Raw genomic sequence first — 23,808 nt, forward strand, 5'->3', positions numbered from 1 at the left:
TAGACAAGTAATAGCACCATGTTTAATGAAACAGCCACTTTTATGTTATTTGATTTTGTCTAAATGCCTTCAAACTGCCCTTTCATGCTAAAAGGCAAAAAACAAAGCAAAAATTAATTAAGAATGCCTTTGCCTAAAACTATACATTTATTCTCTGGAATAAATCTAATATGCAAGTTCATCTTTTAAGTATTTTGATTTGCTGTTTTTTTTTTTGTCTTTAAATTTCTGCCCAGTTGTAATGATGTATTTTTCCAGGTTCTCTTTTGAAATGTTGGGACTAGCAATGCCAAGTCCCAAAATGCTGAAAAAATCCTGAAAATACAGGAGAAAAGTGAATATTGAGTATTGAATATTGAATATTGAGTACTGAATATTGAATATTGAATATTGACTATTGATTACTGAATAGTGAATATTGAATATTGAGTATTGAATATTGAATATTGAATATTGAATATTGAATATTGACTATTGACTATTGAATATTGAGTATTGAATATTGAATATTGAATATTGACTATTGAATATTGAATATTGAATATTGCTCTTTTCTAATTTTGACCCACAAGTGCATTTCATTGTACTCCCTGCTGTATTACAAAGCTTAGCTATCATTAAGGTGGCAGCAGATGACAAATAATAGCCTTGTTAATACCAGCATCACATTCATATCACTGTTTTCACTGCCTGTACACTCAGCAGTGTACATTAAGGCCTGTTGCTCTGTAGATGTTGAAACAATACCTCACTGGTTTACATATGCATGTTTTTATTTTCACTTCCTTCAACAAATGTAACTCCATTACACATTCTCTCCCTCACACAATAACCACATAGCTCTCACATTCCACTTTGTCTGCATCACATAATGATCATGCAGCCCTCACATCACACATTGTCCACTCACACAATGACCTTATAGCCCTTTCCTCTTCTAACCCAGTCATTCCCTTATTTGCTTCTCAGTCTTCATATGCATCTGCAAGGAGGGGCAATATGTGGGGTCTATGGTCATCATGCTGCATAGAGTTTTTTTTTCCTATTAAGTCTCGCCCCCCCCCCAACAATTTCAGGGCAGAAATGGGGCTTGCTATAATGACCCCATGGCAGGAATATACTTCTGTCAGTTACCTGCTGAGAGCTACATACAGGGAAAACATTACTTTCCAAGCCACAGTGGAAGCCCTGACTCATACTCTGCCTCTGCAAGTACCACTCTAGCAACAGACCTGAGATGCTCTTTTGCTACAAGGCTATGTGCACCAATGTCATCTTCTCAAACCCACCATCCATGGCCAGTGGCTTCAGTGCAATGATCACTAGTCAACCTAGGATTGTCAGGGTCACATGCAGGGCATTATCCTCTGCATGTTTACATTTTAAGAAGCCTTGGTTACCAGGATTGCAGGCAGTCTCCTTTCTTAGTTTACCAGCACTAAATTAATGTTGCTATCAGGAACCTTCAGTTTCACCAGTTAGTACTGTATTTTGTCACTGGCTATCATCTGAAGGATTTGGCCTCTGTTAATAGCAATCTTTTTCCTCTTCCTTTCCTACTGCTCACCTTGTAAATAATCAAAAGCTTACATTGATATAGTTCCCCTTCCTGAACCTCCCTGCTGACAGACATAGCCTTGGAAATTGGGGTCTATAGCATTGCCAGCTCTTTACCCTTACTCCAACACCACACTGTGTGGAACACCTCTTTACCCTCACCCCATCACCCACACAGTGTTTGTGTATGTGTGTGTGTGCAGCAGCTTCTTACCCTGACTCCATCACCTCACTGTATGGAGCAGCTCTTTACACTCACTCCATAACCTCACTATGTGGAGTAGCTCCTTACCCTCACTGTGTGGAGCAGCTCCTTACCCTCACTCCAACATCTCACATGTGGAGCAGCTCCTTACCCTCACTCCATCACCTCGCTGTGTGGAGCAGCTCCTTACCCTCACAACAATACCTGACATGTGGAGCAGCTCCTTACCCTCACTCCATCACCTCACTGTGTGGAGCAGCTCCTTACCCTCACTTCAATACCTCACATGTGGAGCAACTCCTTACCCTCACTCCATCACCTCACTGTGTGGAGCAGCTCTTTACCCTCACTCAATCATCTCACTGTGTGGAACAGCTCATTACCCTGACTACATCACTTCATGTGTGGAGCAGCTCCTTACCCTAACTCCATCACCTCACTGTGTGGAGCAACTCCTTACCCTCACTCCATCAACTCACATGTGGAGCAGCTCCTTACCCTCACTCCATCACCTCACTGTGTGGAGCAACTCCTTACCCTCACTCCATCAACTCACATGTGGAGCAGCTCCTTACCCTCACTCCATCACCTCACTGTGTGGAGCAGCTCATTACCCTCACTCCATCATCTCACTGTGTGGAACAGCTCATTACCCTGACTACATCACTTCATGTGTGGAGCAGCTCCTTACCCTCACTCCAACACCTCACATGTGGAGCAGCTCCTTACCCTCACTCCATCACCTCACTGTGTGGAGCAGCTCCTTACCCTCACTTCAATACCTCACATGTGGAGCAGCTCCTTACCCTCACTCCATCACCTCACTGTGTGGAGCAGCTCCTTACCCTCACTCAATCATCTCACTGTGTGGAACAGCTCATTACCCTCACTCCATCACCTCATATGTGGAGCAGCTCCTTACCCTAACTCCATCACCTCATGTGTGGAGCAGCTACTTACCCTCACTCCAACACCTCACATGTGGAGCAGCTCCTTACCCTCACTCCATCACCTCACTGTGTGGAGCAGCTCCTTACCCTCACTTCAATACCTCACATGTGGAGCAGCTCCTTACCCTCACTCCATCACCTCACTGTGTGGAGCAGCTCTTTACCCTCACTCAATCATCTCACTGTGTGGAACAGCTCATTACCCTCACTCCATCACCTCATATGTGGAGCAGCTCCTTACCCTCACTCCATCACCTCACTGTGTGGAGCAGCTCCTTACCCTCACTCCAGTACCTCACATGTGGAGCAGCTCCTTACCCTCACTCCATTACCTCACTGTGTGGAGCAGCTCCTTACCCTCACTCCATCATCTCACTGTGTGGAACAGCTCATTACCCTGACTACATCACTTCATGTGTGGAGCAGCTCCTTACCCTAACTCCATCACCTCATGTGTGGAGCAGCTACTTACCCTCACTCCAACACCTCACATGTGGAGCAGCTCCTTACCCTCACTCCATCACCTCACTGTGTGGAGCAGCTCCTTACCCTCACTTCAATACCTCACATGTGGAGCAGCTCCTTACCCTCACTCCATCACCTCACTGTGTGGAGCAGCTCCTTACCCTCACTCAATCATCTCACTGTGTGGAACAGCTCATTACCCTGACTACATCACTTCATGTGTGGAGCAGCTACTTACCCTCACTCCAACACCTCACATGTGGAGTGGCTCCCTACCCTCACTCTGTCACCTCACTGTGTGGAGCAGCTGTTTACCCTTACTGCAGCACCTTACATGTGTTGCAGCTCCTTACCCTCACCCCATCACCTCACTGTGTGGAACAGGTCCTTACCTTCACTTCAACACCTCACATGTGGAGCAGCTCCATAGCCTCATCCAAAGTACTTGTATAAAAGCAGCAACATACCTTCACAATGCAACAAAATCTTCTCTTTAGAAGCCATATCGCAGTGCAGCAAATATGCAGTACCACTAGACATACTGATCAGATTATCTATTAGTCTTCAGCACTGACACACCATCATTTACTCCTTCCATAAACTTGGCAAAGTATAAGGAAGTTGCACTTTAACTACAAATACTATACATGATTGGTTCAGGGTTTCAATCCTCAGTGCTGAATACCCCTATCTTTTACCAGCTGCAAACACATCATTGTATAGGATAAGTAAGTGTACCCTGGATACCAGCACAGCCAAAGGAATCAGTCACCATCTTTCTCAGTCCTTTGACATTTTGCTTGCCACAATGGCAGCACATTATCTAAAGACTGCAGTGTTGATATCTGTATAGCACTTCAGTTCAAAGCTTCATTCTTCAGTAGTGAGAGCTAATTCACCCCCTTCTAGCCAAAATTGTAGTATTGTGTCCAGAAGCCACACAGTTTGCACTTCCACACTTGTCAATGTCCAGATTTTCACCACCAAAATTAAATTGAACAATGTATCATGAAAAAGTGATCATGGTTGTCTTTTTCCCAATAGCAACATTTATTTTAATTTTATTAACTCTTTATTCTTTCAATTTTGAAAAAGAAATGTGCATATTTAATAAAAGTCAAATCTCCTGACAGTGAAGTTTTTTTTTTTTTTTACCATATAAGTTCAAATAAAGGAATGAAAATCTTTTGCCGGAATATCTGTCCTCCCTCATTAGGCCAATAATTGAATACAATGCCCCATTTGGTATGTACCTCCCTAAACACCTGCACCAACTAGAAAGGCCACAGAAATACCTCACAAAGATAATCCATGGCCTCCAAAACCTGTCCTATGTGGACAGGCTCAAATCACTATCACTCTACTCTGTATCATACAGATTGCTCAGAGGTGATCTGTGTCTCACCTACAAGGCAATCTCAGACCCCTGCTCTAATAGAGATGCTCCATATCTGTAAGTCTAACTATTTGCGTAGTACCCGATCTAAAGGCTTAAATCTAATGTGTGACATTAACAAAACCTGCTGGAGAGACAGGTTTGTCTCCCAGAGGCTGCCCGTCTCAGGAATAGACTCCCATACACATCAAACAAAGTACGTCGCTGACCCTCTTCAATCTCCTATGATCCTTTGATCAGATATTAGCCAAGAATAGGATGACAATCATATATTTTCAAGTAAGTACTAGGCCAGTTGTCCCTATGGAGAACTTTAAGCCTAGCAATTTCCTCTTTCACAGGTGAGGATCAGACTTTGTTGTTTGTGACTGTGAGTTAAGCAGCTGAACCTTTACACCAACCCCCAACTTCCTTTTTTTCTTTCACTCTACCTTTCTTACTATGACCTAATTACAGGGACAGGTAAGTACACTACATTGTACTTACATGACAACTAAACAGCTAAAGAAAAACTGAAGTCTCATGTTATTAGTCCATCTTGTTTTTCGGGTCACCATATGGACCTTGCAGTGAACCTGTTTACACTGCACGTAACCAGTGCATAGTGTGGGCATGTTCATAAACACTGAGCATAATGCTACGATCCAGTGAGGTATGTACTGCATACTTCAACACTCATGACCTTAATGCACATGCCACAATGATGTACTCCTAACTGTTGCTGCCTTACTGATCTGGGCTTTCTGGGGTGTCATCTGCTCAAAGTGTGCATGTTATCCCAGTGTTCATATGGGTTTTGTTACTACAGTTTCACCTCACATGTCAAAATGGTGTAAGAGCATTGAGGGTGTTCTGAATGCAGTGTCTTTGTACAGGTGCAAGAGTGTAAATGTGTCCTCTGATGGACTGATATCCCTTCCAGAACTAGTTTCTTGCCTAATACCCATTGCTTGCTGGGATAGACACTTGCTTCCTATGACCCAAACCTGAATAAAGAGGGTACTGAAAGAGAAAGAGTATGATGCTGTCTCTGATCCCAGTACTTAACAACCTATAATGCATAGAATAACAGACATCAGTGCCCTCATGCTATAAGTGCTTCTTCCTTAGTAATAAACCCAGCATAGAATGAGTACATTTAATTTGTTAGGTATTTTTCACACAGTATACTAACCTTACTGAGGGTTTAATACTCTGTAACAGTATGGAGGCTATGCTATGCCTGTGGGTACCAAAATTAGTCAAGACTGATAATGTCAATATCCACTTTTGTTTCCCTGCAGCTATAAATCCTTCACAGTGTGGAACTTGTAGTCATACTTTAGCTGTTTTAATGGGCTGAGGCCCTTCATGTTTAATGTCAAACTAAATGTCATAGTCGGTAAAAGTACTTGGTCTGTATCTGGCCAAAGTCTACCTGCCAGCTTACCGGCCAGGTTTATTTATTCATGTTTAATTCACTGCTGTTACTTGCTTACCTGCACAAGATTTACAACACATGTGCAGTAGGTGAAGTGATATTCATATTACCTGCATGTGTGCATACTGTGTAAGTGTGCACATCCAGTGAAAGGATGTACTTCAGTCATGATTAGATCTTTTGCCATGCACCCAGTGAATGATTAGATAGTCACTCGTTCTCAATGGCCCTGAAATGGATTAAGCAGAATGAATAAATGATAGTTGAATGTGAAAAAAAAACAAAGTAAATCCTTAACTGCAAATGATCCAGGTAGGTTAACATCTAAATCTATGTCCATGCTGCCGCAGGAGAAAGCCCCATCACTATTTTCCTACACTGCTATCTCATATGAAAAGAAACAAATTACACTAACAGGGCTCTAAGCAAATTACATGATCAAACCCAAGCTTCAGTACCCTAAATGAATATAGGAAACTTTCTGAGTAGATTTTTACCTGGTTAAAAATGTAAACAAAGTGCCCTGTAGGGCATATGAGCAAAGACGAGAATTGACAATCTATGATACCTTAACTTGCATTTTCTTTCCTATGTGAGAGATAAGAATACCACTTTCCTGTGGTTACAGCATCTCTAGCATTTTTACTCTTTGACAACCCATTTTGAATCCTTGTACTTTTCCTTTGTTTACAGCTTTGAACCTGTACTTGAAACAGCAGCAATTTATTATCTTATTTTTCTGAACATCAAAACACTTACGTCATTTCAGAATGATGTGCCTCATTAAATGACCTTCCTAACTTGTTTACCAGGGTAAACACATACAGTCTGCAGGAAAGAGAGGGTTTTCACTTATTCTTAAATAGTGCTGTGCAGAATAGTAAGATCATTTCAAACAAACCTATCCACCCACATGCACTCCCACATAAAGAAGCACTTACTGTGGTCACGGGTACTAGGAATCATGTCCACTTTGTGAATTTCCTTGGCATAGTACTCAGTGTCCGAGTTGTCCTGGGCACAGCTCTGTTGTCTCTCATAGTGCATCTCATCTAATAGATCCCGGGTACTATTATAGATGGACAAAATCTGGGTGGACATCTGGATGTGACCCTCAGCTTCTGGAGGACTGGTCATTCGTAGCTTGCTCAAGATCTGCCCTCGAATGGCTTCCACCCTCTTCTTCTTGATGTGTTCCAAGTCCAGCATAGTGCAAGTTGTCAAGGAAAGAGTAACTGAGACAAAATCCAACAGCAGTAAAGTCAAAGGAACCTTTTGTAAGATCATCATCTTAGGCATCAGCAGCTGCATTTAAATATCACAAAAGTGCAAAATAAAGCTGTTTCTGTGTCTTCCCTTTTTTTGTCTCCCAACAAAGTTTTGGTATCTCTTTTTTTCTCCCACTAGTGCAATTTCTGGTGCTCCCAAGAAATAGGTTGCTTGTGAATTGAGTCCATGGGCTGCTGCTGTCAAGGGACTTGCAAGCTTCCTGTGTACTCTGGCACACTTCAAAGCCAAAGGGCGAATCCTTGAAAAGCTGGGAGGCTCTTCTCCATGAGTGCAGACAGCTCCAGTGCAGTCAGAGGCTGGTCTCCTACAAAAACAGACATGTTCCAGTTGATTCACCTTAAAAAATAATGTTGGTTACTGTTGCAAGACAGCTGTTTTGCAAAGCAGTTAGATGGGGAAAATAGGATACTTGCTGTGTACCACACGTTTTATATTCCAGTTATCCAGCTATAATGAATATTTCAGAAATGTTTTAAGATACCTGACCCAAAGTTTTCTTTATTGTTCTTTCGTCCCTTTTGTTTTCAGTCATTGGTCCCAGTTTTGAACAAGAAAAAAGTTTTCTATAGCTTTGTTTATCTGGTTATGCCTGGCATTTTATTCTCTGTAATTTTACATTTCAGTTCTGTGCACTTTTTTTAAAAAATAGACTGTGTAGTCTGTGTATTCACGATTCCTGAGTACTGCCCCATGTTTTTCTTATCTTTCTGGCTCCCTTACTTTCTGTCTCTGGTTCTGTTTGTGTTTGTTTCTCCCTCTGGATCTTTCCTTCCCTCTCCTCAGCCTTTCCCTTCTGAGCTTTGCCAACTCTGATCACTCTCTCCAGCTCACTCTTGTAACTTTATACTGCTTTCCCATGACGCTCTAGGAGGATGGGCTTCCAAGTTCTCCTCACTCCCCCATTTTAATTCAACATTATTTAAATGTTTTAACCAGATGACAGCCAACAAAAACTCTCCTGTTTTGTCTATCAGCAGCACTTTATGAAGAAGTAAATGGCAAACTGTGTGGGCTTAGGCAGCTCTACAATAACAAGAGTTCAAATGCTGCAGCAGGCAATAACAGAAAAAGAAAAAGGTAATCAAAAACAAACACACACACACAGTGTGTGTGTGTGTGTGTGTGTGTGTGTGTGTGTGTGTGTGTGTGTGTGTGTGTGTGTGTGTGTGTGTGTGTGTGTGTGTGTGTGTACATCTGTTTAGATATCCACACACAGTATTTACAGTCACACACACATTATCTTTATTGTTTGTGTGTGTGTGTGTGTGTGTGTGTGTGTGTGTGTGTGTGTGTGTGTGTGTGTGTGTGTGTGTGTGTGTGTGTGTGTGTGTGTGCAGATCTATGTTTAGATAGTCACACAAAGTATTTAGAGGCACACATGTACTATCTGTGTGTGCGCACGTGTGATGTGTGTGTGTATATATATATGTGTAAGTATGTATCTGTGATCTATATATGTGGATATTCATACATACAAGCACACACATACACAGAAAGCAATAGAACAGCAATTGAGCAGCTGCGTCTGCCCATAGGAATGCTGCTACCCCACTAAAAATTCACCACTCTTTTAATGTGTGTGTGTGTGTGTGTGTGTGTGTGTGTGTGTGTGTGTGTGTGTGTGTGTGTGTGTGTGTGTGTGTGTGTGTGCGTGTGTGTAGATCTATGTTTAGATAGCCACACAAAGTATTTAGAGGTACACATGTACTATCTGTGTGTGTGTGTGTGTGTGTGTGTGTGTGTGTGTGTGTGTGTGTGTGTGTGTGTGTGTGTGTGTGAGAGAGAGAGTTGGTCAGTGTGTGTAGAGTTATTTCTCAGCAAGACAAACCGTCATTGGAAAGCAATCACTTACTTGACATTTTCTACCTTCAGACAGTCCAAACTCAGTATGTGTTTGCAGAGCTCAATAGTCCCCGGTGACTCCCGTGCCCCCTCGCAGACTGTGTTAACGGCATCACTGTTTTGCTCCTGCTAGACATGTATACTTTTACATATACTTCATAATGTCCCTGCCACACTTTACATAACAGCTGAACTTCTCATTAGTTAATTCATTGTATTATAACTGCAGATCACCAGGCAGCAGCATGGGAATTTACTGAAAAAGTAGGAGCTCCCTCTGGTGGCAGAATATGTTGCACTACGTTCAGAACTGTTGAGGCCCACTCATTTTTCAAAATTATACTAATAAAGTTGACGAAAAATCATATGTAAAAGTAAATTGGCTAAAATAATTAAAAGTATAAAATCTAGTATTTGTCAGTGCAAAATACTGAGTTTTTTTTTTTCAAGCAGTGAAAAGTAGCATTGATGAAAATATATCTTAGCCGAATGTAATTTATTTGTTGAACAAGGTAGTCTGCCTAGGCCAGAGGCCCCTTTTCATCAGGGTCCGCAGGAGAAAAGCTCCACAGGCAATATAATTTGTAATTGAAATGTATACAGTTTATATGCAGATATAATCATGTAAGCTTAAGAGATGGTTTACATAAGTTGTGCAGTTCCTATTTACATACTTAAAATACATCCTGAACAAAAAATGCATCATCATTCCCTTTGGGGAGAGTGAGGTCTCCACATATTACCACATTAATGACAACATCCTAAGCATGCAATCAGTCGTGAGGGATTTGGGCACCCATGCTGATAGCAACCTGAATTTTGACAACCATATTGCTTCCGTTGTACGGAAAGCTTTCTACATGGCCCGCCTCATAAGTAAGGGTACCTCGTTCAGGGACAAGGAGGTCATAACATCCCTGTATTCTTACCTTATAAGGCTAATTATTGAGTACAACTCCCCCTTTAGCATGTACCTTGCAAAGCACATGCAGCAGCTGGAGAGACCACAGAGGTTCCTCACTAGGAGAATCCAGGGCCTCAAATAATTTTCTTGGGTGGCAAATGCCAGGATACCATTTGGCTAGGCTTATATAGGCCTTAGGGCCAATAGCCTAGTACCTACCTATGAACCTGTGAACATCTACCCTACACAGATAGGGTAAAAGCCCTGTCCCTCTATGCAGTTTCATACAGACTCCTCAGAGGTGACCTCTGTCTGGCAAGCAAAGCAATCTCAGAACCCACCTTGATGAGACTGCTGCATATATGCAAGTCAAGCCCCATTCGAGTAACTCCCACGCACAACCTCAGCCTGGTCTGTGATATCAATAGGACTTGCTGGCAGGACAGATTTGTATCCCAGAGACTCCATATGTGGAATAGACTCCCTGTCCACATCAAGCAGAGTACCTCATTAACCCTTTTTAAGCACAACCTAGATAACTGGATGGGAAACAGAAAATACATCCCTGGGATTCCACATGTGAACCTGCTGGACAGGGGCTTTGGGTGCTGACTTGTCTAAACATGGGCTAAACGTTTGGCTAGGCTTATAAGAGCCTCAGGGCCAATAGCCTAGTAACTTCCTATGATCCGATGATCAAGATTTGCATAACCATACCAATATTGTTTTTCATATTTCTAAGAAAGAATGTTCATGTATTCCATGAATATTGGATTTAATGAAGCAAGCATGAACAAAAATATGCATTTCTGATTGCAGAAAATGTATTTTGTGATGGAGCTGAAAAATAATTTCACATTTGTGAGATGTAGTGAAGAATTGTCTGTATTTTACATTTTCAAATATAAAACTGACAATTATGAAGCAATGTTTAATACAGTAAATAGAACATATTAGTTGTTATAGTTTTGCAAAATTTTATCTGTGAATTTTTACGCCACTTTATATGTTTCAAAATATTCTTCTTCTAGGGTGTAAAATGATTTTGCAAAGTGAGTTCCAAAAGTCTCCTACTGTGGTGGAAAACAAATTGACCATGGCTTAACTTTTGAAAAACAAAAGTCGGTTATGCTTATAGGGATAAACACACACACACACACACACACACACACACACACACACACACACACACACACACACACACACACACACACACATGTGCACGCACACACACACACACACACACACACACACACACACACACACACACACACACACACACACACACACACACACACACACACACACACACACACGGCTTAACTTTTGAAAAACAAAAGTCTGTTATGATTATAGGGATACACACACACACAGACTGATAGATAACATGAGGTGCTTCCCCTAAACTGTTGTGCTGAAATTTTATGTCATTGGGTAAGAAATGACAGTTATACTCATTTAATGACACAGTTACCCAGATCAGTTTGATATGATATACATATGAGCCAAGAAATAATTAAGTACCTCAAATTGCACTCAAACCTGGACTTTCCTAAAAATCTTTTGACATGTTGCTAGATGTGTTTTTAGTAACCTGTACACTACTGGACGTATTACTTTTTCCTAAATTCTGAAGTCAGTGGATACACAAAATAGTATGCTGTTTATGTTATTGAATTATGTAAATAAGCTCCTCAACTGCGAGTTGAACAGGGAGTAATCTGGGATATAATTATGTTTATGTTTCTGTCTATACCCCTGAAGCAATTAAGAACATATTTCTTCAAAAGTCCTTTAATATTTTTGAAAAGCATGGCACAGTGGTTATATTAAAACTACTCACTGCGAACACAGGACCATGGTATATATATTTTGGGATACATGGAATGTTATGAAACCTAAATAACAACTGAGCATCCCAGGTGGGACTTGACCCCACATCCATTGGAATATCAACTTATTTACTGCATCAGCTACATTTGTGATGCATCAGTAATTAGTTTTGCAGGTCTTGGCTTTTTAAATGGAAAAGATTAATGCGCTTCAACATTTGCACTCTGTACAATATCTGTTTCAACAGTGCAGTGTTATGAAGGGCTTGGGTTCAAAGCTCTCAATAGCTTATCTCCAGAATCATTGTCAAACTTAAAAATAATCCAGGCCAAACTTCCCAAATCAGGGACGCATTTTAAATACTGGAGCTACTAATATAGGATCATAGGATCATAGGAGATTACTAGGCTAATGGCTCTGGGGCCCTTACAAGCCTAGCCAAGAGTTTATCCCCAGAAAAGAAACCACAATCAGCACATGTCACCCCTGTCAATGAGAGACATGGATGGAACTCCTGGGACAAATTTGTGCTTGCCCATCCACTCATTAAGGTTGTGCTTGAAGAGGAGCAGCGATGTACTTTGCTTGATATGTATAGGGAGTCTATTACAGAGACAGGGCAGCCTCTGTGAGACAAACCTGTCTCTCCAGCAGTTTTTGTTAATGTCACATATTAGATTTAAGCCTTTCGATCAGGTACTACACGAGGAGTTAGATTTATGGATATGGAGCATCTCTAGTACAGCAGGAACTGAGATTGCCTTGTAGGTGAGACACAGGTCACCTCTGAGCAATCTGTATGATACAGAGCAAAGTGATCGTAATTTGAGCCTGTCCACATAGGACAGATGATGGAGGCCATGGATTCTCTTTGTGAGGTATTTCTGTGGCCTTTCCAGTTGGTGCAGGTATTTGGGAAGGTACATACCAAATGGGGCGTTGTACTCAATTATTGGCCTAATGAGGGAGGAGTACAGAGAGGTAATAACCTCCTTTTTTCTGGATGCAATCCCTTTACTTATGAGATGAACCAAGTAAAAGGCTTTTCTGGCCACTGCCACTACATGATGGCCAAATGTGAGATTGTTGTCAACTTGTGTACCCACGTCTCTCACCACAGGTTGTGTGCTTAGGGGGTTGCCTCTAATGTGCTAATCAGTAGGGGCTTTGTTTTTGCCGAATGGTATGATAATACCAGACAGGAATTGAGGACATGAATTACCTTGCATTCATGTCTCCAGGCATGATTATTATTATTTGTTGAATGTAATCCACCAGCTTTTCTGAAGAAAAGTTACCAGTTTTTGAGAGGCATAAAAATGCTGAAGGCAGAATCAGATTTAATTAATATCATAGCTCTGGTACTTTCTGTTTTCTCAGCTTGTTAGTATGTAGTAGTTATCTGTGTAGCTAATGGGTTGCATATTTGTGAAAAAGTAATGTGCTTAATAATGTACAGACTTCTTAATGGCACATGTAGTGAAATAACTGAGATGTTATTCTGAATTATGTGATTTTTAGGACATAGTGGAAACACTTAGTTCCCAGTCACTGTTTATTACATGAATTCTATTATATGTGTGCCATTGTGTTGTGTTTTTATAGACATTAATTATTTGTAGAGCTGCTTGGTTAGTAATTTGAGAAAAATTAATATGTCTATAGATAGCAGATAGCATAACAAGAACTATATTCTGACGTGTCAGCTGTAAAGTTCAAGTTAAAGAACTTAATCCTTTCTTATGTTTGTGTTTATTGAAATGCCCAGGAAACAGACTGAAGTGGGAAATCTAAGTGATGTGTATTTTACAGCTTATACAGCTTTGCTTTCAGTTTTCTATGGGTGCTGGCCTGCTATTTAAGGAAATGAATGCTAGCTTTGCAGTTCTTCTATACCATAAGTATTGTTTGGGGGGATGCGGAGACAGAAGGCCTGAAGAAGGTTGAAGAGACTTGATGGTCAGTTTCTATTTTTCTTCACCTAAGTCAAGATCTGATTACTGAGGTATAGCAGATTTCCAGCTCTGATCTATTTGGAACAAGCAAAAAAAATATGTAGCCAAAGCACCCAGATTCCTTAATATTAAAGATGTTAACAATACTCCCCATAGAGACTACTGCATCCTTCAAATACCTGGGCATCAGGCTAGAACAAGTTCTTAACTTTCAACTCCACATTCAAAACACATGCAAAAAGATCAATACACTACTGTTCTGGGAAAACAAGCTATTATCTCTTCTGCACAAGCCAATTACAGCTGCTACAGGCAAAGGAATACTCTTACCTCAACTCGAATATGGGGTATCCATAATAGCTGGAGCCTCAAAGAAAAATGGCACCACCTTCCAAACCATCTCCAATAAAATCTGCCTGTTCGTTACTAACACCACCAGTAATGAACTCCACTGATTAGCTCTTGTCAAAGCTAAATGGCTCCCAGTATATTTGAATGCCAACTTCCTTCTAAGAACACCAATTCGCAAAGCTCTTTCTCCTGAGACATCTTCCGTCTCACTTTTAAACTGTTCACTAACCCCCCCAGACACACACACACACACACACACACACACACACACACACACACACACACACACACACACACACACACACACACACACACACACACACAGTCTCAGGGGTATGTCTCAAGTTTAGCCCACCTTACTAACTCCAAAAACTAAACTTTGTTGCACTGACCATGCATTCTCCATCCTTGCACCTAAACTATGGGACTCCATTCCACTCTCAATCAGAGCCATCCGAACCTAGTTGGACTTCAGACAACAACTCAAGAAACACCTCTTCACCCAAAGAAAGTGCAGTTGCACTCACTCAGGTCATGTTACATGAACTCTGCAGCTCTCTTACACCCCCTTATACCCGTTTCATTCTTACTTATCTCATGTTTTCATACCCTCAGTTACTATCTCTCCTTCATCCTACCTCCCTCTTCTCTTTGTATCTTTCACACTTCTCTCCTTTCTACTCCTGTTCCCTCTGAATGCCCCTCTCACACCTTTTCTGCCTTCTACCCATAGTATCCTTTTCTGCAACTGTTCACACTCACCTTTTCTAAAGTCTTCATACCTCTCTATATAATGACATGCTACTATCCATGTAGCATAAGCCATCTCAGTCATTATGGCTACAGCTTATCCAAAGATCTCTGCTAAGCATGATTCCATTTTTCTATCCATGTTTTTTTTTTAATATTTGTTACTACCAGAAAACAAATTATTGTCCCACAGATAAATATCCTTTTTGTTACACATTTCCAGAACATACACCATTATTATAGTTTCAAATGTTAAGCCACAAAAAGTCTCCATTGCAATATGTATAAAAGAGTAAATTTCTTGAGCTGTAAAACCCAGAGCAGTTACCAAACTGTTCCATATATAATAGCTATTACACTGTCATTTTTGTTCTTATTCTAACAATTGCTGTTCTCTTCCTTTTAAAAACAGATTTACTTACACTTTGTTGCTGGTCTACTTTCTGTCTGCTGTCACTACTGCATAAGTTTTAGTTACTTCATTATCTGCTACCACAAAACTAGACACCTTCTCACTTTGTTGCTGCTTTCCTCTTTTACTGTATGTCACTGCTGAATAAGTTTTAACTGCTACATTCCCTGCTGTCATATCACCATCCTCAGCATTTCCATAAAAGTTATCCGCCATCTCACCTCAAATCAGCAGAACTGTTACCTGGATCATCCTGCTGTATTATTTTTTAACAGGACATCATCTGCAAACCCTCCTGATGCCTGTTTTGTTATCTGCACCACAGTGACAGAATTGCTTACTTCCTTCACATTGTAATGTTGCTCATTTGTAACATCCACTACACAAGAATCTTTATTTACATGCTGAAGCTCCATATTAAACAAAATTTGCTCCAAATTCTCATGTTTCACCTCCAAACTCTCCATAGCTTTTCTCTCCTCCTCCATGCTGGTGCTTCCCTTAGGCCCATTCCTTGCTGCTGTAGGAGCCCTCTGGCACCATTTACCAGCTCCAAAGGGTACAAAAATGTCCTCAATGTCCCAGCCAAATTCTCCCTAGTAATATAAATACCACCTTAGGTCTCCCCTGAAAAGAGGCTACTAGTCTAGTCTAGTGGGTCTAACCCATTCAACACAAGAATAAACAAAAAATAAAAGTGTGATGCATACACTAACCCTTTTCCAATACAAAGCAGTAATTAGATAAACAGTTAAGATATCAACATCTTTTTGATTGGCCACAGTTACTTTCTTGCTTGATTCATTAATATTTGTCAAGATATTGTACTCCTGTCCAGGAAATAGTAGAATGCTTTCCCTCTTTATCATTGGTGGCTGGTGGCTTCAAATCAAAGGGGGCTGCAGGAGACAGCTGAATGGGTGGGACCAATGAGAAGGGATATGGCCAACTAGAATGGGGTGGAGCTATAAACTGCAAAAACTGGGACTTTAATTAAATACGCTGCCCTGGGTGCCAAACCATCATTACCAATTAAGACAAAATGAAGTGTAGAAGAAAAAAAATATTTCAATGCATTCGCTACATGACAGCTTACTTAATATCAAGATGAAAACCAAAAGGTTGTGAGGCATGAAAAAATAAATTACTTTCTAAATACATTACTGGAATGCCAGTCAAAATCAAGTATACAAAAACAAGCAGCACTCAGTTCCAACCACTTCTCCTTGAGCTGCAGTTCTAATTACAATTTATATTCAGCTTTAAAAAAGTACCAAGTAACATGCTGAAAGTAGCAATCTCTGTGATACCTCTGTAAAAATGTTTGTTATGCAAAAAAGGCCTGCTGCCTGACAATAACTATCTATTTGTTTCATGGGGAAACATGATCAAAGTAAAATTGAACAGCAAACAAGAAACAAGCTCAAGATAAATTGCTTAAAGGATTACTGTACAGGTTATTGACCGTACATGAGAGATTGGCATTCTGTTTAGTTTATGTGTAAAGCCTAAAAAGATGACTGCAAGTTTCAAACAAATGTAATGAGCTTTTGAAAATACTGTAATCCTCTCCTTTATTACAAATACTGCCATATGCATTTCAATACCCAAGATTTATATGCTATCTAGTTATGTAAATATTCTCTGCATGGAAACAACAAAAAGGCTTTCAATGTTGGTAATTATTTAACAGTATGCTTATTAAAGCTTACTTGCATCTTACAGTCTCAGACAAACTTACCTGACGGTCACTAAAGCATTGCTACTTAAACACAAAGCAACAAGCACTGCAACAACATGCATTTTCTGAATAAGAAGCATAAATCAACAGTATAAAAATATGACAGAAACCCAGAACATTCTGCAAAATCAAGGACAGATGAAAAGCCACTGTAGTACTTGTGTCTACCTTGGATGGGCTGATACTCTGCACACTTAACACTGCATAACTGCTCCTTGCTTTGCTTGGACACATCCAGAGTCACTACATGGGGGAGTGGGGTACAACAAGTATGCCACAATTTGAATTGTCTCTGGCTGATGGTGATGGCCCTGATACATTTGTCATGCCTCTCAACCTCAGAGCAAGAAATCTGGACAAAGCCATAAATAGAAGTGGGACAAAGGCACAAAAATTTTGACAATTTTTAGATACTGCTCTTATAAACTTAGAAAGATAATAGAATAGTAGGTCTTGCATTAGTATTAATTTTCTGAAGGATATGAAATCTGAAACTCAAATGTCTGTCATTATTTTCTAACTTCAATCTTTGCCACTAATTTGCTAAGAAACCACAATTTTATGAAAAACGGACCAAAAATGTGATGCAAAAATATAAAATAGTCACACAATACAGCTGGAAACCTGGCAAAGAAGGGACACTTTTTAATATTAGTACTATTATCCTGAGCAGCTGACAAAATAAGAGAATCTGCATGCATTTCTGGAATTAAAATGAATCTATAACTCTAATCATCACAATTAGTTATTAATTGGAAACTGTCCATGTTTTCTTCCAAATTTGTAATTTTGAGGAGGATGACACAAAAGACAATCATAAAGCCTTCTTTAGCTATGTTAGGAAACCTGGGTGGAAACTCCCAGACATGCTCAGAATTAGTCCAAAATGATAAAAAAATCACTGAACCCACAGACATTGCCAACATACTGGCAGACAGGTTCAGTGCAAATTTCTCCCCTCCCTCCCCCCCAAAAGGAAAAATATCTATCCCACCAGAGTCTAGCCTCCCAAACATCTCAGATGCCCAGGTGAGAGCTGCTCTCTCTAAAGCAAAAAACACAGCATCAATGGGACCGGACGGTGTCCCCGGCTGTGTGCTACACGAACTCAATGAGGAACTAAACCCACACATAAGGCTGCTGTTTAATCTTAGCCTTACTACAGGATACGCACCCAAAGAATGGCGGACGGCAACTGTGGTCCCACTCCACAAAGGCGGTGCTTCTACAGACCCTGGAAATTACCGCCCCATAAGCTTGACGAGCCTTGTCTGCAAAGCTATGGAGAGGATCATAATGGAACTCATAAATAGAGACATTGGGGACCTACAGACACTGGATCCTACCCAATTTGGCTTTGTCAAGGGCAGATCCTGCCTCTTGAACTTGGTCGACTTTTTCGAAACAGTCACTAAGGCCATTGATGAGGGTAAGGCAGTTCACACAGCCTACCTTGACCTAGCAAAAGCATTCGACACAATACCCCACTCGGGCATCATAGAAAAGCTCACCAGCTTAGATGTAAACCCATATGTCACAAGATGGGTTGCAAACTGGCTCAAGGACAGAACACACAGGGTTAGAGTTGCTGGTGCCATGTCAGACTCTAAGCCGGTCATGAGCGGTGTCCCACAGGGCTCAGTCCTGGGCCCCTCTTGTTCGGCATTTATTTTTCTGAAGTGCAGGCAAACATAGGGGATTGTGGCTGACAAAATTTGCAGATGACTGCAAACTGGGCACCATAATTGACACTCCATCAGACACAGACATCCTCCAGAAAGGTCTCATAGAAATGGATAACTGGTGCCAGAGCCATGGCCTTAAGCTAAATGCCAAAAAATGTATAGTCATACCCTTTGGGAAAAACAAGGTAACCCCTAATTACCACATAGGTGGTAATCCATTAAACACAGAAGAAGTTATCAGGGACCTGGGGACCCAAGTTGACAGTAACCTCTCTTTTGACACTCACATTGCCAAAGTGGTTAGGAAGACCTTCTACATTGCCCACCTGATCATGAAGGGATTCACATCCAGATCAGGAGAGGTCATTGTACCCCTGTACTCTTCACTTATCAGACCAATGATTGAGTACAACGCCCCATTCGGAATGTACCTTACCCGACACCTGCAGCAGTTGGAAAGACCCCAAAAGTTCCTCACCAAAAGGATAAAGGGGCTCAAACATATGTCATACGATGCCCGACTGAAGAAACTCCAGCTCTATTCAGTCGCATACCGTCTGCTCAGAGGTGATCTGTGCCTGACATACAAGGCCATGTCCAACCCAGAATTAATGGACATGCTCCACCTCAAAAATCCAAATCCACCAGAGCCACGAGAGCAAGAGACTTAAACCTCAACACGGATATAAATAGGACGTGCTGGAGGGACAGATTCATCACCCAGAGACTCCCTACACTATGGAACAGAATCCCAGTCCATGTGAGGCAGAGCCCCTCACTGACTCTGTTCAAGAGAAATCTTGACGAGTGGATGGGAGATCGTAGGTTTACCCCGGGAATCATCTCTGTATCACTGCTGGACAGAGGCACAGCAAACTAATGGGTATAGTATTCTCATCCTAAGGGGTGGTGAAAGCCACACACACTCTGGCTAGGCTTATAAATGCCCTAGGGCAGATAGCCTAGTATGAACCTATGAACCTATGAACCTATGATTATTAGGTGAGCAACATTTTGAGCCAAAATCAGGGACAGACAAGCATGCAAACTTCAGTAAATGTGGAAAACTGTAGTAAAAATATTTCACCCTCTGTTTTTCATATTTTGTCACTGACTGACTGCACAACTACCTTTGTGAGGCAAATTGACCACATTTCCTTCACTCTTGCTGTCTATCTGCATTGCTGCCTTATTCTTCTTCTACATTCAGTGCCTGATCATTCTGTATCATTATAAAATATAGCTTGTTTATATGCTTGTCACATGTGTATATTATTAATGCAAAGCTGCAGTTTTCATGGACAGCCTCAGCTGAATAAGTTAGTATAAAGGGACAGCTTGGATATTGTCATTATGGCTGCTATAAGAAACTTGCTTGGAACTGAACTGGTAAGATGTGCAGAAGGAGTCAGACAGCTACCTTTCAATTAAGTTAAAAAAATGATGAGTGACTGTCAACTGTCTGTCTCCGGATCATGAAAAATAAGTAGTTTAGCTAGGTCAACCATAAGTCAGGATAGGAATCAAGTCCCAAATCTTTCCTCGGACTCTCTGTATAATTATTAATAGCAAGCCCTTAACATTTTGTTTGCAACAGTAGCACAGAGACAAGTGAAGTAACCAATAGTACTGCCTGTTACAACTGATTGTTTCTCGCTCTCTGTTTTGGAAAGAGAGAGAGAACAAATCAGTAGCCTTACAGCCATCCACGTCACGTACGTGACTGCGGACATGGCAGTCCGACCCCCTTCCACTTTACTGTGCGGTTAACCGCACAGACATCTGGGCATCAAACTGATGCAGTTCTCTCTCCATAATCTGGACTACTTTCAAAGCAGTCCAGATTTACAGAAACTAAAAAAAAAAAATGCGGAACTCGCGGAGCATGCGCAGTTTGAGTTCTGGGACTTTGCGAGTCAGTCGGACTCACTCTGCACTGTTTCTAATTTATAAATATTTTATTTTTAAAAATGAAATGTTCTTTTTTTTTTCTTTTTTTCTTAACACAGCTGGGGTCTGCAGTCCTGCAGCCCGATGGCACAAGCCGCCACTGCTCTTTATATGATATTTACTCTATAGAGCACATGAATATGTCTACAGATATTTTGAAAGAAAATCATAAGATGCAAGCATGAGAAGAAAACAGTCAAGCATTGAAAGGTTTATTGAACAACAACTTTGTATATGGTCCATAATTAAAACTAGTACACCATAGTTGCTGATAAGAAGTAATGAATGAACCCACACCCACACAGGCAAATTGACATCAGCTGTAGTATGGTTCCATGGTGAAGAGAGGGAAAGCTCTGGCGGAAACCCAGGTGACTGGTTATATTGGCAGCCTTGACACTGGAGGAGTCAGGCAGGTAGGGGGATGAGTGAGGCAACTTAGCTCGCTTGAAATTCCTGGAGGGGGATGGGGCCACCATGCACTCAGGAGCACAATGATCAGTGTGATCAACCTGGTGTAGGCCACAGACATCACAGCTCATGCTAAGAGGAATGAGACAGAGCTTCTTAGTGGCAATACCCCTTGTGGAAGTAAGGAGACACTCTCCACAGGTAGCTCATTACATAAACTTCTCCCAACACCTTGCCAGGTACTGTCAATTAGGGTCGGGGAGAAAACAATTTAGATAAACCTCAAACCACCCCTAATGATGACCCCTTTGGCTGGCTATCAGACAGATAGTGGATCTGATAGTCAACAGGTGAGGGGGGGGCAAATATTACATCACCTGTAGATGATCAAACTATAGCACTTTGGAAATGGTATCCTTGAATAAATTGTAACATTTATTAGAGTTAGATACACAATATCCCTCAAATAGTCTGCTTCAATTCTTATGATATAAGCCCCAGCAGGACAAACACAAAAAAAGAAACAATGCCCATAACAATGCACTGAAAGTAGAATACCAAGGGTTAAGTGGAAACATTCCAAGGACATGCAAAACTTAATACACATTAACACCTGAGAGACATGGAAAGCTAGACATAGGAACATGCAGTGACACGTATGTTATTTTCCACAAGGAACCATGCTTGTCATGACACGTGAAACACACCCGCCCGCCCTCTCTGTTCACCCCCAAAAAACATTTGCCGAACAGGTATAATGTTCTGGCTATGCAGATATAGAACATTGTTGCCATAATTAATAGATGAGACAGATGGACACAAGTTGTGTTAGCGTGTGTGTGTGTGTGTGTGTGTGTGTGTGTGTGTGTGTGTGTGTGTGTGTGTGTGTGTGTGTGTGTGTGTGTGTGTGTGTGTGTGTGTGTGTGTGTGTGTGTGTGTGTGTGTGTGTGTGTGTGTGTGTGTGAGTCATAACACATTACAGTGGTAGAAGCAGCTTCATGAAGTTTGTTTTTTGTCATTGACAAAGATGCATACATGTCTGTATGTACATACACTGACAAGCTGGGGTGTCTGAATGCCAACAACAGAAAGATCCACAATGGAAGAAAAAGACTGCAAAATAACATTATAGTATGTCAGTTGACTGGTGAATCTCAGTGCATGCATATAAGGATGACAGAGACAATAGCCACTTAGTATTTACCATACTGGGATAGTAGCACTGTCTGAGATACATCAAGTAGACAGATAACCAGCAAAAGTACATAAAATTATCATAATGTTGAATAAGTCCCGTACTTTGAAATTTCAGAAATGTGAACGCTGTTAGTGAAAAATGTATGTAAATGCCACGTATGACATTCACATGAAATGACACAGATGCTCCATACATGGCCAGCAACAAAACTACTGGAGTGGTTCACAGCCTACGTGGCCAGCTACTAAACAGTTGGAGTGGCTCACAGCATACAGAGCCAGCTACAATACTGCTGGAGTGGCTCATGGCCTATGTGGTAAGCTACAAAACTATTGATGTGCCTCACAGCCTCCAAACTTCTAGAGAATCAAAAGATGTTTAGCAGCCCTTTCCAGTTGCTATCATTCCCAAAACATTATGATCAGCCCAAAATTATGGATCCAAGACTGAACAATGTCAAATTCATAAACTGAACAGTAGACATGCAATGCATACAGGGCTCAAAAGTAGTGTCGGCCAGTAGCAAATGGCATACAACAGGAATACATTCAGTTGAGCTGGCCTGCTCATATACTCTTATATGATTCTGCTTGCACTTTCCATCATACAGGTTTGACTAGAAGCGTGGGCACTGGTGCGCTGGATCAGAAAGGAGAGGGAGAGAAGTGATGAGGTTTTGTATGCTTGCGTATCATTGGGGGTGTGAAGAGGATGTTTCTTTGGAGCAGAAATCCCACCAGTGAATCTCCCCTGGAGAGTAAGAATAATAATTAAATTTGTTAGCCTAGTAAGATCACTGCCAATAAGACCCCTTTTCTGGGTCGAGCCAAAAGTAACTTCTGGTTAAGTGACTTGTTTAGACTCTCGTAACAAGCAAATGGAAGCTGTGGGAATCAAACCCTATGAGTCAAGCTGCTATATAAATCTGGCATTAGGCATCTGTTTCAAGGGGACAAGGATGTCTGAGGAGCTACCTCATATAAATGAATAACATAATCACTCTGCACCCATTACATGCTTTACCCTTGGATGCTTATCATGGTATGTGCAAAGTGAAAGGTCAAGGGCATATTCAAAATCCTTGATCTTCCACATTAATAAAAGCCAAGATTCTGTCTCATTCACTCTTTATTTACTGTTAGCTTCTATCTTGGTTGGTTGGTACTATGGATACATATCTCAGACTAACTAATTTGGTCTGAGATTATCTATCTAGGCAAGAGATCATTCTTAGCCATTTCCATGACATATTTCTTTTCACCTGGCTTTCTTTTCTCCTCTTGCAAAATTCTCTTTTCCTCCTTTTTATTTTATTATAATAATTATTAGTATTATTATCTTTCTGGCAGCTCACTTATCTTTATTGGGCTGTTTTGTCTTATTTTTTTATATTTGTTATATAAGTGGTTTATCACCTGATCCAGTCTACCTTCATATCAATGTCTGTTGTCTTCCTTCATCATGACTATAAATGTTGATTCTTTTGAGACTTT

The 23,808-nt window shown here is 40.9% G+C and overlaps 1 protein-coding gene across 2 annotated transcripts in view; it reads right to left on the minus strand.

Moving 5' to 3' along the window:
- The window catches only part of TGFB3 (transforming growth factor beta 3), a 1,304,555-nt gene extending 1,296,466 nt beyond the window's left edge, over positions 1-8,089 (minus strand). For both annotated transcript variants that reach the window (XM_044073867.1, XM_044073866.1), the window contains exon 1: positions 6,935-8,089. In XM_044073867.1, the coding sequence (XP_043929802.1) occupies positions 6,935-7,304 (370 nt within the window). In that variant the 5' untranslated portion in view covers positions 7,305-8,089. The remainder of the gene's footprint in view (positions 1-6,934) is intronic.
- Between the last annotated feature and the right edge of the window lie 15,719 nt (positions 8,090-23,808).

Source organism: Protopterus annectens, chromosome 6.part0 (assembly GCF_019279795.1).
Source record: "Protopterus annectens isolate FY-2018-M chromosome 6.part0, PAN1.0, whole genome shotgun sequence".
NCBI classification, from domain to species: domain Eukaryota; kingdom Metazoa; phylum Chordata; order Ceratodontiformes; family Protopteridae; genus Protopterus; species Protopterus annectens.